Source organism: Salmo salar, chromosome 01 (assembly GCF_965601325.2).
Source record: "Salmo salar chromosome 01, fSalSal1, whole genome shotgun sequence".
NCBI classification, from domain to species: domain Eukaryota; kingdom Metazoa; phylum Chordata; class Actinopteri; order Salmoniformes; family Salmonidae; genus Salmo; species Salmo salar.
The window spans coordinates 162,210,001-162,224,849 of NC_138291.1; the positions used below are offsets into that span (position 1 = coordinate 162,210,001).

Genomic DNA, 14,849 nt, shown 5'->3' on the forward strand with positions numbered 1-14,849 from the left:
GGCTCCTGGCAGCAAGGAACACATAGAGCGTCTGCACTGCCAGGTCCACACACACACCTACACATGCAAACACACACACACCTACACATGCAAACACACACACCTACACATGCAAACACACACACACATACATACTATGATGCTATGAATGTGGATCAAGGCGTGTTTAAACTAACAATTACAACTTATCCCCCCTCTCTCTCTCCCTCTATTGCTCTCTCTGTCTCTCTCCATCTCTTTCTCTGTTAGTTGGAGGAGAGTGAGGCAAGGAGAGTGGAGGTGGAGAGTGTTCAGAAGACTCTGTCCATGGAACTGGAGAATGCTCAGCTAGAACTAGAGAACATCTGCAAACACAAGAGTCTGGTGAGATAGATGGAGGCCTCATACTAAACACTACAAACTGTTACTGTATCATTACACGTCAAAGTGTTCCAATCCTACTGTGAGCACAACAGTCTAGTGGAGAGAGTAGCTTAAAGGTGAGTGTGTTTATGTGTAGGTGGATGAGCAGGTAGCTCAGCTGCAACATGACAAGTCAGATCTGTTGAAGAGACTAGAGGAGGACCAGGAGGACCTTAATGAACTCATGAAGAAACACAAAGCCCTCATTGCACAGGTGTGTATCTCTGCCTCATAGTGGTTTCCAAACCATGTACAAAGACTCTGACAGTTGTGGTTTTCAAATTAAAGATCATTAAAACTTTACCTTTCTCTATCTCAGTCCTCCAGTGATATTTCTCAGATCAGAGAGTTACAGGCTGAACTGGAGGAGGTCAAGAAACAGCGACACACACTCCAGGAAGAGGTAAGGACTGACAGCTGAGTAATGTGGGGGGATGGTGAACTTCACATGCTGTTACTGTGGATACAAGACACTGAATAACCTACTCTGACATTCCTCTTGTCCTTCCGCCCCTCCTCTCCTCCTCCTTTCTCTTCCGCTTCTCCCCCCAGCTCGCAACCAGTATGGCCAGGGTGCAGTTCCTAGAGTCGTCCACCGTGGGGCGTAGTATCGTCAGTATGCAAGAGGCCAGGGTGTGTGACCTGGAGAACAAGCTGGAGTTCCAGAGAGGACAGGTCAAGAGGTTTGAGGTGAGGATGTTAAAATGGACAGTAGGCAATCTAGTTGACATATCTTTACACACTCTTTCTGTCTCTCTCTGTCTCTCTCATATCTCTTTCTTTATCTCAATTCAATTAAATGTAATGGTGCAATATCGGCATAATGTACATATTGCCGAAGCTGAAATTTAGAAATAGTAGATAACGTTTAAATAATGTCTTACAAAAATATCTTCTGTCTCTCTGTAGGTGTTGGTGCTGCGTCTGAGGGATAGTGTGGTGCGTCTGGGAGAGGAGCTGGAGCAGAGTGCCCAGACAGAGGTCAGAGAGAGAGAGAACAGTCAGTACTACCAGCAACGCCTCCATGACATGAGACACGAGGTTGAAGACCTGTCTCAGAGAGAACAGGACAGCAGCCGCAGATGCATGGAGCTGGTAACATACACATTCATACACACTATATACAGTGCCTTCGGAAAGTATTCAGACCCCTTGACTTTTTCCACATTTTGTTAGGTTACAGCCTTATTTTAAAAAGGATTAAATAGTTCCCCCCCCCCTCAATCTACACACAATACCCCATAATGACAAGCAAAAATAGGTTTTTAGAAGAAAATAAATTAAAAACTGAGATATGACATTTACAAAAGTATTCAGACCCTTTACTCAGTACTTTGTTGAAGCATCTTTGGCAGCAATTACAGGCTCGAGTCTTCTCGGGTATGACGCTACAAGCTTGGCACACCTGTATTTGGGGAGTTTCTCCCATTCTTCTCTGCAGTACCTCTCAAGCTCTGTCAGGTTGGAAGGGGAGCATTGCTGCACAGCTATTTCCAGGTCTCTCCAGAGATGTTCGATCAGGTTCAAGTCCGGGCTCTGGCTGGGCCACTCAAGGATATTTAGAGACTTGTCCTGAACCCACTCCTGTGTTGTCTTGGCTGTGTGTTTAGGGATGTTGTCCTGTTGGAAGGTGAACCTTCGCCCCAATCTGAGGTCCTGAGAGCTCTGGAGCAGATTTTCATCAAGGATCTCTCTGTATTTTGCTTCATTCATCTTTCCCTCAATCCTGACTAGTCTCCCAGTCTTTGCCAGTGAAAAACACCCCCACAGCATGATGCTTCCACCACCATGCTTCACTGTAGGGATGGTGCCAGATTTCCTCCAGATGTGACGCTTGGTATTCAGGCCAAAGAGTTTAATCTTGGTTTCATCAGACCAGAGAATCTTGTTTCTCATGGTCTGAGAGTCTTTATGTGCCTTTGGGCAAACTCCAAGTGGGCTGTTATGTGCCTTTTACTGAGGAGTGGCTTCCGTCTGGCCACTTTACCATAAAGGCCTGATTGGTGGAGTGATGCAGAGATGGTTGTCCTTCTGGAAGGTTATTTTTTGGTACCCTTCCCCAGATCTGTGCCTCGACACAATCCTGTCTCGAAGCTCTACTTACAATTCCTTCGACCTCATGGCTTTGTTTTTGCTCTGACATGCTCTGTCAACTTTGGGACCTTTTATACAGACAGGTGTGTGCCTTTCCAAATCATGTCCAATCAATTGAATTTACAACAGATGGACTCCAATCAAGTTGTAGAAACATCTCAAGGATGATCAATGGAAACAGGATGCACCTGAGATCAATTTTGAGTCTCATAGCAAAGGGTCTGAATACTTATGTAAATAAGGTATTTCTGTTTTTTATTTTTAATACATTAGCAAAAAATTCTAAACCTGTTTTTGCCTTGACATTATGGCTGTAACGTAATGTAACAAAATGTGGAAAGGTCAAGGGGTGTGAATAATTTCCGAAGGCACTGTACATACATACATTGAGTATACCAAATATTCGGAATACCCCCTCCTTTTACCCTCAGAACAGCCTCAATTTGTTGGGGCATGAACTCTACTAGGTGTTGAAAGCGTTCCACAGGGATGCTGGCCCATGTTGACTCCACAGTTGTGTCAAGTTGTCTGGATGTCCCTTGGGTAGTGGACCATTCTTGATACACACTGGAAACTGTTGAGCGTGACACATTCAAACCGGGGTGTCCTACCACCTACTACCATACCCCGTTCAAAGGCACTTACATCTTTTGTCTTGCCCTTTCACCCTCTGAATGGCACACATACACACTTCTACACTGGTTGAAGTGGATTTAATGTAAATGTAAATTTAACAGGTGACATCAATACGGGATCATAGCTTTCACCTGGATTCACCTGGTCACATGGTCAGTCTATGTCATGGAAAGAGTTCCTAATGTTCTGTACAATCAGTGTATCCACACAGACATATATAGCCTACACACACACAAACACACATGGATAGATGCCCTTTAACAACCTAACGACCAACAGCGCAGACAGGCACAGCTCTCAGTGAGATACCCACTGTCTCCCCTGCATTCTCTCTCTCTCTGGCTGGCTGTGATTAATCCTCATTGTCTTCTCAAGGTTATGGATACACACGTTCACCCCATCCCATTCCACATGTCTCTATGACAACCACTAACCACCCCTCCACAGTCAATAACCTGGAGAGCCAATGAGGGCGTGTGTTTGTGTGTCTTCATGCCATATGAGAACTAGTGTGTATGTCATACATTTGAGTGAGTGAGCTAGTGTGTGTGCAACAATGTCTTTGGTGTGTGTTGTGAGAGAGAGAGGGAAATTACAGGGAAAATAAATAATAGATAAATCACTCTCTTCTTTCTGTCTCTGTATGAATATGGAAGAATGCTCCTCGAGATAACACACACACACACACACACACACACACACACACACACACACACACACACATACTCTACGGGAAGACCAAGGACCCACGTGTGTGTGTGTGTGTGTGTTGGTCAGTGCAACAATATAAGATGGATGATGCAATAAGGAATAGACTGGGCATGATTATAAGACTCCATCCATTCTGGCCTGTATTGAATAGCATGGAAAAACGTACAGTTGGCCTGTATTGAATAACATGGATAAACGGACAGTTGGCCTGTATTGAATAACATGGATAAAGGTACAGTTGGCCTGTATTGAATAACATGGATAAATGTACAGTTGGCCTGTATTGAATAGCATGGATAAAGGTACAGTTGGCCTGTATTGAATAACATGGATAAATGTACAGTTGGCCTGTATTGAATAACATGGATAAAGGTACAGTTGGCAGGTATTGAATAACATGGATAAACGTACAGTTGGCCTGTATTGAATAACATGGATAAACGTAGAGTTGGCCTGTATTGAATAACATGGATAAATGTACAGTTGGCAGGTATTGAATAACATGGATAAACGTACAGTTGGCCTGTATTGAATAGAAAGGATAAACGTACAGTTGGCCTGTATTGAATAACATGGATAAATGTACAGTTGGCCTGTATTGAATAACATGGATAAATGTACAGTTGGCAGGTATTGAATAACATGGATAAACGTAGAGTTGGCCTGTATTGAATAGCATGGATAAACGTACAGTTGGCCTGTATTGAATAGCATGGATAAAAGTACAGTTGGGCTGTATTGAATAGGATGGATAAATGTACAGTTGGCAGGTATTGAATAACATGGATAAACGTAGAGTTGGCCTGTATTGAATAGCATGGATAAACGTACAGTTGGCCTGTATTGAATAGAAAGGATAAACGTACAGTTGGCCTGTATTGAATAGGATGGATAAATGTACAGTTGGCCTGTATTGAATAACATGGATAAATGTACAGTTGGCAGGTATTGAATAACATGGATAAACGTAGAGTTGGCCTGTATTGAATAGCATGGATAAATGTACAGTTGGCCTGTATTGAATAACATGGATAAATGTACAGTTGGGCTGTATTGAATAGGATGGATAAATGTACAGTTGGCAGGTATTGAATAGGATGGATAAACGTACAGTTGGCCTGTATTGAATAACATGGATAAATGTACAGTTGGCAGGTATTGAATAGGATGGATAAACGTACAGTTGGCCTGTATTGAATAGCATGGATAAATGTACAGTTGGCCTGTATTGAATAGGATGGATAAACGTACAGTTGGCCTGTATTGAATAGGATGGATAAATGTACAGTTGGCAGGTATTGAATAGGATGGATAAACGTACAGTTGGCCTGTATTGAATAACATGGATAAACGTACAGTTGGCCTGTATTGAATAACATGGATAAATGTACAGTTGGCCTGTATTGAATAACATGGATAAATGTACAGTTGGCAGGTATTGAATAGGATGGATAAATGTACAGTTGGCCTGTATTGAATAACATGGATAAATGTACAGCTGGCCTGTATTGAATAACATGGATAAATGTACAGTTGGCCTGTATTGAATAGGATGGATAAAAGTACAGTTGGCCTGTATTGAATAGAAAGGATAAATGTACAGTTGGCCTGTATTGTATAGGATGGATAAATGTACAGTTGGCCTGTATTGAATAACATGGATAAATGTACAGCTGGCCTGTATTGAATAACATGGATAAATGTACAGTTGGCCTGTATTGAATAGAAAGGATAAATGTACAGTTGGCAGGTATTGAATAGGATGGATAAACGTACAGTTGGCCTGTATTGAATAGCATGGATAAACGTACAGTTGGCCTGTATTGAATAGCATGGATAAACGTACAGTTGGCCTGTATTGAATAGAAAGGATAAACGTACAGTTGGCCTGTATTGAATAGAAAGGATAAATGTACAGTTGGCAGGTATTGAATAGGATGGATAAACGTACAGTTGGCCTGTATTGAATAGCATGGATAAACGTACAGTTGGCCTGTATTGAATAGCACAGTTGGCCTGTATTGAATAACATGGATAAACGTAAAGTTGGCCTGTATTGAATAGCAAGGATAAACGAACAGTTGGCCTGTATTGAATAACATGGATAAACGTAAAGTTGGCCTGTATTGAATAACATGGATAAACATACAGTTGGCCTGTATAGAATAGCATGGATAAACATACAGTTGGCAGGTATTGAATAGGATGGATAAACGTACAGTTGGCCTGTATTGAATAACATGGATAAACGTACAGTTGGCCTGTATTGAATAACATGGATAAACGTACAGTTGGCAGGTATTGAATAGGATGGATAAACGTACAGTTGGCCTATATTGAATAACATGGATAAACGTACAGTTGGCCTGTATTGAATAGCATGGATAAACATACAGTTGGCCTGTATTGAATAGAAAGGATAAACGTACAGTTGGCCTGTATTGAATAGAAAGGATAAATGTACAGTTGGCCTGTATTGAATAGCATGGATAAACATACAGTTGGCCTGTATTGAATAGAAAGGATAAACGTACAGTTGGCCTGTATTGAATAGAAAGGATAAATGTACAGTTGGCCTGTATTGAATAGAAAGGATAAATGTACAGTTGGCCTGTATTGAATAACATGGATAAATGTACAGTTGGCAGGTATTGGATAGGATGGATAAATGTACAGTTGGCCTGTATTGAATAACATGGATAAATGTACAGTTGGCCTGTATTGAATAGCATGGATAAATGTACAGTTGGCAGGTATTGAATAACATGGATAAATGTACAGTTGGCATGTATTGAATAACATGGATAAACGTACAGTTGGCCTGTATTGAATAGCATGGAGAAATGTACAGTTGGCCTGTATTGAATAGCAAGTATAAACATACAGTTGGCCTGTATTGAGTAGAAAGGATAAATGTACAGTTGGCCTGTATTGAATAGAAAGGATAAATGTACAGTTGGCCTGTAGTGAATAGCATGGATAAATGTACAGTTGGCCTGTATTGAATAACATGGATAAAGGTACAGTTGGCCTGTATTGAATAACATGGATAAATGTACAGTTGGCCTGTATTGAATAGCATGGATAAATGTACAGTTGGCCTGTATTGAATAGAAAGGATAAATGTACAGTTGGCCTGTATTGAATAACATGGATAAATGTACAGTTGGCAGGTATTGGATAGGATGGATAAATGTACAGTTGGCCTGTATTGAATAACATGGATAAATGTACAGTTGGCCTGTATTGAATAGCATGGATAAATGTACAGTTGGCAGGTATTGAATAACATGGATAAATGTACAGTTGGCCTGTATTGAATAACATGGATAAACGTACAGTTGGCCTGTATTGAATAGGATGGATAAATGTACAGTTGGCAGGTATTGAATAGGATGGATAAACGTACAGTTGGCCTGTATTGAATAACATGGATAAACGTAGAGTTGGCCTGTATTGAATAACATGGATAAATGTACAGTTGGCAGGTATTGAATAGGATGGATAAACGTACAGTTGGCCTGTATTGAATAGCATTGATAAATGTACAGTTGGCAGGTATTGAATAGGATGGATAAACGTACAGTTGGCAGGTATTGGATAGGATGGATAAATGTACAGTTGGCAGGTATTGAATAGGATGGATAAATGTACAGTTGGCCTGTATTGGATAGGATGGATAAATGTACAGTTGGCAGGTATTGAATAACATGGATAAACGTAGAGTTGGCCTGTATTGAATAACATGGATAAATGTACAGTTGGCCTGTATTGGATAGGATGGATAAACGTACAGTTGGCAGGTATTGGATAGGATGGATAAATGTACAGTTGGCCTGTATTGAATAACATGGAAAAATGTACAGTTGGCCTGTATTGAATAACATGGATAAACGTACAGTTGGCAGGTATTGAATAGAAAGGATAAACGTACAGTTGGCCTGTATTGAATAACATGGATAAATGTACAGTTGGCAGGTATTGAATAGGATGGATAAACGTACAGTTGGCCTGTATTGAATAGGATGGATAAACGTACAGTTGGCCTGTATTGAATAGAAAGGATAAACGTACAGTTGGCCTGTATTGAATAGCATGGACAAACATACAGTTGTCCTGTATTGAATAGAAAGGATAAACGTACAGTTGGCCTGTATTGAATAGAAAGGATAAATGTACAGTTGGCCTGTATTGAATAGAAAGGATAAATGTACAGTTGGCCTGTATTGAATTGAAAGGATAAATGTACAGTTGGCCTGTATTGAATAGCATGGAGAAATGTACAGTTGGCCTGTATTGAATAGCAAGTATAAACATACAGTTGGCCTGTATTGAGTAGAAAGGATAAATGTACAGTTGGCCTGTATTGAATAGAAAGGATAAATGTACAGTTGGCCTGTATTGAATAGCATGGATAAATGTACAGTTGGCCTGTATTGAATAACATGGATAAATGTACAGTTGGCCTGTATTGAATAACATGGATAAATGTACAGTTGGCAGGTATTGGATAGGATGGATAAATGTACAGTTGGCCTGTATTGAATAACATGGATAAATGTACAGTTGGCCTGTATTGAATAGCATGGATAAATGTACAGTTGGCAGGTATTGGATAGGATGGATAAATGTACAGTTGGCAGGTATTGGATAGGATGGATAAATGTACAGTTGGCAGGTATTGAATAACATGGATAAATGTACAGTTGGCCTGTATTGAATAACATGAAAAAACGTACAGTTGGCCTGTATTGAATAGCATGGAGAAATGTACAGTTGGCCTGTATTGAATAGCAAGTATAAACATACAGTTGGCCTGTATTGAGTAGAAAGGATAAATGTACAGTTGGCCTGTATTGAATAGAAAGGATAAATGTACAGTTGGCCTGTATTGAATAGCATGGATAAATGTACAGTTGGCCTGTATTGAATAGAAAGGATAAATGTACAGTTGGCCTGTATTGAATAGCATGGATAAATGTACAGTTGGCCTGTATTGAATAGAAAGGATAAATGTACAGTTGGCCTGTATTGAATAACATGGATAAATGTACAGTTGGCAGGTATTGAATAACATGGATAAACGTACAGTTGGCCTGTATTGAATAGGATGGATAAATGTACAGTTGGCCTGTATTGAATAACATGGATAAAGGTACAGTTGGCCTGTATTGAATAACATGGATAAATGTACAGTTGGCCTGTATTGAATAACATGGATAAACGTACAGTTGGCCTGTATTGAATAGGATGGATAAATGTACAGTTGGCCTGTATTGAATAACATGGATAAATGTACAGTTGGCCTGTATTGAATAGCATGGATAAATGTACAGTTGGCCTGTATTGAATAACATGGATAAATGTACAGTTGGCCTGTATTGAATAGCATGGATAAATGTACAGTTGGCCTGTATTGAATAACATGGATAAATGTACAGTTGGCAGGTATTGAATAACATGGATAAATGTACAGTTGGCCTGTATTGAATAACATGGATAAACGTACAGTTGGCCTGTATTGAATAGGATGGATAAATGTACAGTTGGCAGGTATTGAATAGGATGGATAAACGTACAGTTGGCCTGTATTGAATAACATGGATAAACGTAGAGTTGGCCTGTATTGAATAACATGGATAAATGTACAGTTGGCAGGTATTGAATAGGATGGATAAACGTACAGTTGGCCTGTATTGAATAGCATGGATAAATGTACAGTTGGCAGGTATTGAATAGGATGGATAAACGTACAGTTGGCAGGTATTGGATAGGATGGATAAATGTACAGTTGGCAGGTATTGAATAGGAAGGATAAATGTACAGTTGGCCTGTATTGTATAGGATGGATAAATGTACAGTTGGCAGGTATTGAATAACATGGATAAACGTGCAGTTGGCAGGTATTGAATAACATGGATAAATGTACAGTTGGCCTGTATTGGATAGGATGGATAAACGTACAGTTGGCAGGTATTGGATAGGATGGATAAATGTACAGTTGGCCTGTATTGAATAACATGGATAAATGTACAGTTGGCCTGTATTGAATAACATGGATAAAAGTACAGTTGGAAGGTATTGAATAGAAAGGATAAACGTACAGTTGGCCTGTATTGAATAACATGGATAAATGTACAGTTGGCCTGTATTGGATAGGATGGATAAACGTACAGTTGGCAGGTATTGGATAGGATGGATAAATGTACAGTTGGCCTGTATTGAATAACATGGATAAATGTACAGTTGGCCTGTATTGAATAACATGGATAAAAGTACAGTTGGAAGGTATTGAATAGAAAGGATAAACGTACAGTTGGCCTGTATTGAATAACATGGATAAATGTACAGTTGGCAGGTATTTAATAGGATGGATAAATGTACAGTTGGCCTGTACTGAATAGGATGGATAAACGTACAGTTGGCCTGTATTGAATAACATGGATAAATGTACAGTTGGCAGGTATTGAATAGGATGGATAAACGTACAGTTGGCCTGTATTGAATAACATGGATAAATGTACAGTTGGCAGGTATTTAATAGGATGGATAAATGTACAGTTGGCAGGTATTGAATAGGATGGATAAACGTACAGTTGGCCTGTATTGAATAGAAAGGATAAACGTACAGTTGGCAAGTATTGAATAGGATGGATAAACGTACAGTTGGCCTGTATTGAATAGAAAGGATAAACGTACAGTTGGCCTGTATTGAATAGCATGGATAAACGTACAGTTGGCAGGTATTGAATAGGATGGATAAACGAACAGTTGGCCTGTATTGAATAACATGGATAAATGTACAGTTGGCAGGTATTGAATAGGATGGATAAATGTACAGTTGGCCTGTATTGAATAGGATGGATAAACGCACAGTTGGCAGGTATTGAATAGGATGGATAAACGCACAGTTGGCAGGTATTGAATAGGATGGATAAACGTACAGTTGGCCTGTATTGAATAACATGGATAAACGTACAGTTGGCCTGTATTGAATAGGATGGATAAACGTACAGTTGGCAGGTATTGAATAGGATGGATAAACGTACAGTTGGCCTGTATTGAATAACATGGATAAATGTACAGTTGGCCTGTATTTAATAACATGGATAAACGTACAGTTGGCCTGTATTGAATAACATGGATAAATGTACAGTTGGCCTGTATTGAATAACATGGATAAACGTACAGTTGGCCTGTATTGAATAACATGGATAAACGTACAGTTGGCCTGTATTGAATAACATGGATAAACGTACAGTTGGCAGGTATTGAATAGCATGGATAAATGTACAGTTGGCCTGTATTGAATAACATGGATAAACGTACAGTTGGCCTGTATTGAATAACATGGATAAACATACAGTTGGCCTGTATTGAATAGCATGGATAAATGTACAGTTGGCAGGTATTGAATAGAAAGGATAAATGTACAGTTGGCCTGTATTGAATAGAAAGGATAAATGTACAGTTGGCCTGTATTGAATAGAAAGGATAAATGTACAGTTGGCCTGTATTGAATAGCATGGATAAATGTACAGTTGGCATGTATTGAATAGAAAGGATAAATGTACAGTTGGCCTGTATTGAATAACATGGATAAATGTACAGTTGGCCTGTATTGAATAGAAAGGATAAACGTACAGGTGGCCTGTATTGAATAACATGGATAAATGTACAGTTGGCCTGTATTGAATAGAAAGGATAAATGTACAGTTGGCAGGTATTGAATAGGATGGATAAATGTACAGTTGGCCTGTATTGAATAACATGGTTTAACGTAGAGTTGGCCTGTATTGAATAACATGGATAAACGTACAGTTGGCCTGTATTGAATAGGATGGATAAACGTACAGTTGGCAGGTATTGAATAACATGGATAAATGTACAGTTGGCAGGTATTGAATAGGATGGATAAACGTACAGTTGTCAGGTATTGGATAGGATGGATAAATGTACAGTTGGCAGGTATTGAATAACACGGATAAATGTACAGTTGGCCTGTATTGAATAACATGGATAAATGTACAGTTGGCCTGTATTGAATAGGATGGATAAACGTACAGTTGGCAGGTATTGGATAGGATGGATAAATGTACAGTTGGCCTGTATTGAATAGGATGGATAAACGTACAGTTGGCAGGTATTGGATAGGATGGATAAATGTACAGTTGGCAGGTATTGAATAACATGGATAATTGTACAGTTGGCCTGTATTGAATAGCATGGATAAATGTACAGTTGGCCTGTATTGAATAACATGGATAAACGTACAATTGGCCTGTATTGAATAGCATGGATAAATGTACAGTTGGCAGGTATTGAATAACATGGATAAATGTACAGTTGGCCTGTATTGAATAACATGGATAAAGGTACAGTTGGCAGGTATTGAATAGGATGGATAAATGTACAGTTGGCCTGTATTGAATAGCATGGATAAACGTACAGTTGGCCTGTATTGGATAGGATGGATAAATTTACAGTTGGCAGGTATTGGATAGGATGGATAAACGTACAGTTGGCCTGTATTGAATAACATGGATAAATGTACAGTTGGCCTGTATTGAATAGCATGGATAAATGTACAGTTGGCCTGTATTGAATAACATGGATAAACGTACAGTTGGCCTGTATTGAATAGCATGGACAAATGTACAGTTGGCAGGTATTGAATAACATGGATAAATGTACAGCTGGCCTGTATTGAATAACATGGATAAATGTACAGTTGGCCTGTATTGAATAGAAAGGATAAATGTACAGTTGGCCTGTATTGAATAGAAAGGATAAATGTACAGTTGGCCTGTATTGAATAGAAAGGATAAATGTACAGTTGGCCTGTATTGAATAGGATGGATAAATGTACAGTTGGCCTGTATTGAATAGGATGGATAAACGTACAGTTGGCCTGTATTGAATAGGATGGATAAATGTACAGTTGGCCTGTATTGAATAGCATGGATAAATGTACAGTTGGCCTGTATTGAATAACATGGATAAATGTACAGTTTGCAGGTATTGAATAGCATGGATAAATGTACAGTTGGCCTGTATTGGATAAGATGGATAAACGTACAGTTGGCAGGTATTGAATAGCATGGATAAATGTACAGTTGGCCTGTATTGAATAACATGGATAAACGTACAGTTGGCAGGTATTGAATAGGATGGATAAATGTACAGTTGGCCTGTATTGAATAACATGGATAAACGTACAGTTGGCCTGTATTGAATAGGATGGATAAACGTACAGTTGGCAGGTATTAAATAGGATGGATAAATGTACAGTTGGCCTGTATTGAATAACATGGATAAACGTACAGTTGGCCTGTATTGAATAGCATGGATAAATGTACAGTTGGCCTGTATTGAATAACATGGATAAACGTACAGTTGGCCTGTATTGAATAGCATGGACAAATGTACAGTTGGCAGGTATTGAATAACATGGATAAATGTACAGCTGGCCTGTATTGAATAACATGGATAAATGTACAGTTGGCCTGTATTGAATAGAAAGGATAAATGTACAGTTGGCCTGTATTGAATAGAAAGGATAAATGTACAGTTGGCCTGTATTGAATAGGATGGATAAATGTACAGTTGGCCTGTATTGAATAGGATGGATAAACGTACAGTTGGCCTGTATTGAATAGGATGGATAAATGTACAGTTGGCAGGTATTGAATAACATGGATAAATGTACATTTGGCAGGTATTGAATAGCATGGATAAATGTACAGTTGGCCTGTATTGGATAAGATGGATAAACGTACAGTTGGCAGGTATTGAATAGCATGGATAAATGTACAGTTGGCCTGTATTGAATAGGATGGATAAAGGTACAGTTGGCCTGTATTGAATAACATGGATAAACGTACAGTTGGCCTGTATTGAATAGAAAGGATAAATGTACAGTTGGCCTGTATTGAATAACATGGATAAACGTACAGTTGGCCTGTATTGAATAGAAAGGATAAATGTACAGTTGGCCTGTATTGAATAACATGGATAAACGTACAGTTGGCAGGTATTGAATAGGATGGATAAATGTACAGTTGGCCTGTATTGAATAACATGGATAAACGTACAGTTGGCCTGTATTGAATAGGATGGATAAACGTACAGTTGGCAGGTATTGAATAGGATGGATAAATGTACAGTTGGCCTGTATTGAATAACATGGATAAACGTACAGTTGGCCTGTATTGAATAAGATGGATAAACGTACAGTTGGCAGGTATTGAATAGGATGGATAAATGTACAGTTGGCCTGTATTGAATAGAAAGGATAAACGTACAGTTGGCCTGTATTGAATAGCATGTATAAATGTACAGTTGGCCTGTATTGAATAACATGGATAAACGTACAGTTGGCAGGTATTGAATAGGATGGATAAATGTACAGTTGGCCTGTATTGAATAACATGGATAAATGTACAGTTGGCCTGTATTGAATAACATGGATAAACGTACAGTTGGCAGGTATTGAATAGGATGGATAAATGTACAGTTGGCCTGTATTGAATAGAAAGGATAAACGTACAGTTGGCCTGTATTGAATAACATGGATAAACGTACAGTTGGCAGGTATTGAATAGGATGGATAAATGTACAGTTGGCAGGTATTGAATAGCATGGATAAATGTACAGTTGGCCTGTATTGAATAACATGGATAAACGTACAGTTGGCAGGTATTGAATAGAAAGGATAAACGTACAGTTGGCCTGTATTGAATAGAAAGGATAAACGTACAGTTGGCCTGTATTGAATAGGATGGATAAATGTACAGTTGGCAGGTATTGAATAGCATGGATAAACGTACAGTTGGCAGGTATTGAATAACATGGATAAATGTACAGTTGGCCTGTATTGAATAGAAAGGATAAACGTACAGTTGGCCTGTATTGAATAGGATGGATAAACGTACAGTTGGCCTGTATTGAATAGGATGGATAAACGTACAGTTGGCCTGTATTGAAAAGAAAGGATAAACGTACAG

The 14,849-nt window shown here is 39.0% G+C and overlaps 1 protein-coding gene across 3 annotated transcripts in view; it reads left to right on the forward strand.

Annotated features, from left to right (window-relative positions):
- myo18b (myosin XVIIIB) overlaps nt 1-14,849 on the forward strand; it is a 60,860-nt gene that overhangs the window by 39,228 nt on the left and 6,783 nt on the right. For all 3 annotated transcript variants that reach the window (XM_082955679.1, XM_082955676.1, XM_082955681.1), the window contains 6 exons: nt 1-43; nt 250-363; nt 500-616; nt 722-805; nt 955-1,092; nt 1,312-1,497. The exon at nt 1-43 is cut by the window's left edge and continues 119 nt beyond it. In XM_082955679.1, the coding sequence (XP_082811805.1) occupies nt 1-43; nt 250-363; nt 500-616; nt 722-805; nt 955-1,092; nt 1,312-1,497 (682 nt within the window). The remainder of the gene's footprint in view (nt 44-249; nt 364-499; nt 617-721; nt 806-954; nt 1,093-1,311; nt 1,498-14,849) is intronic.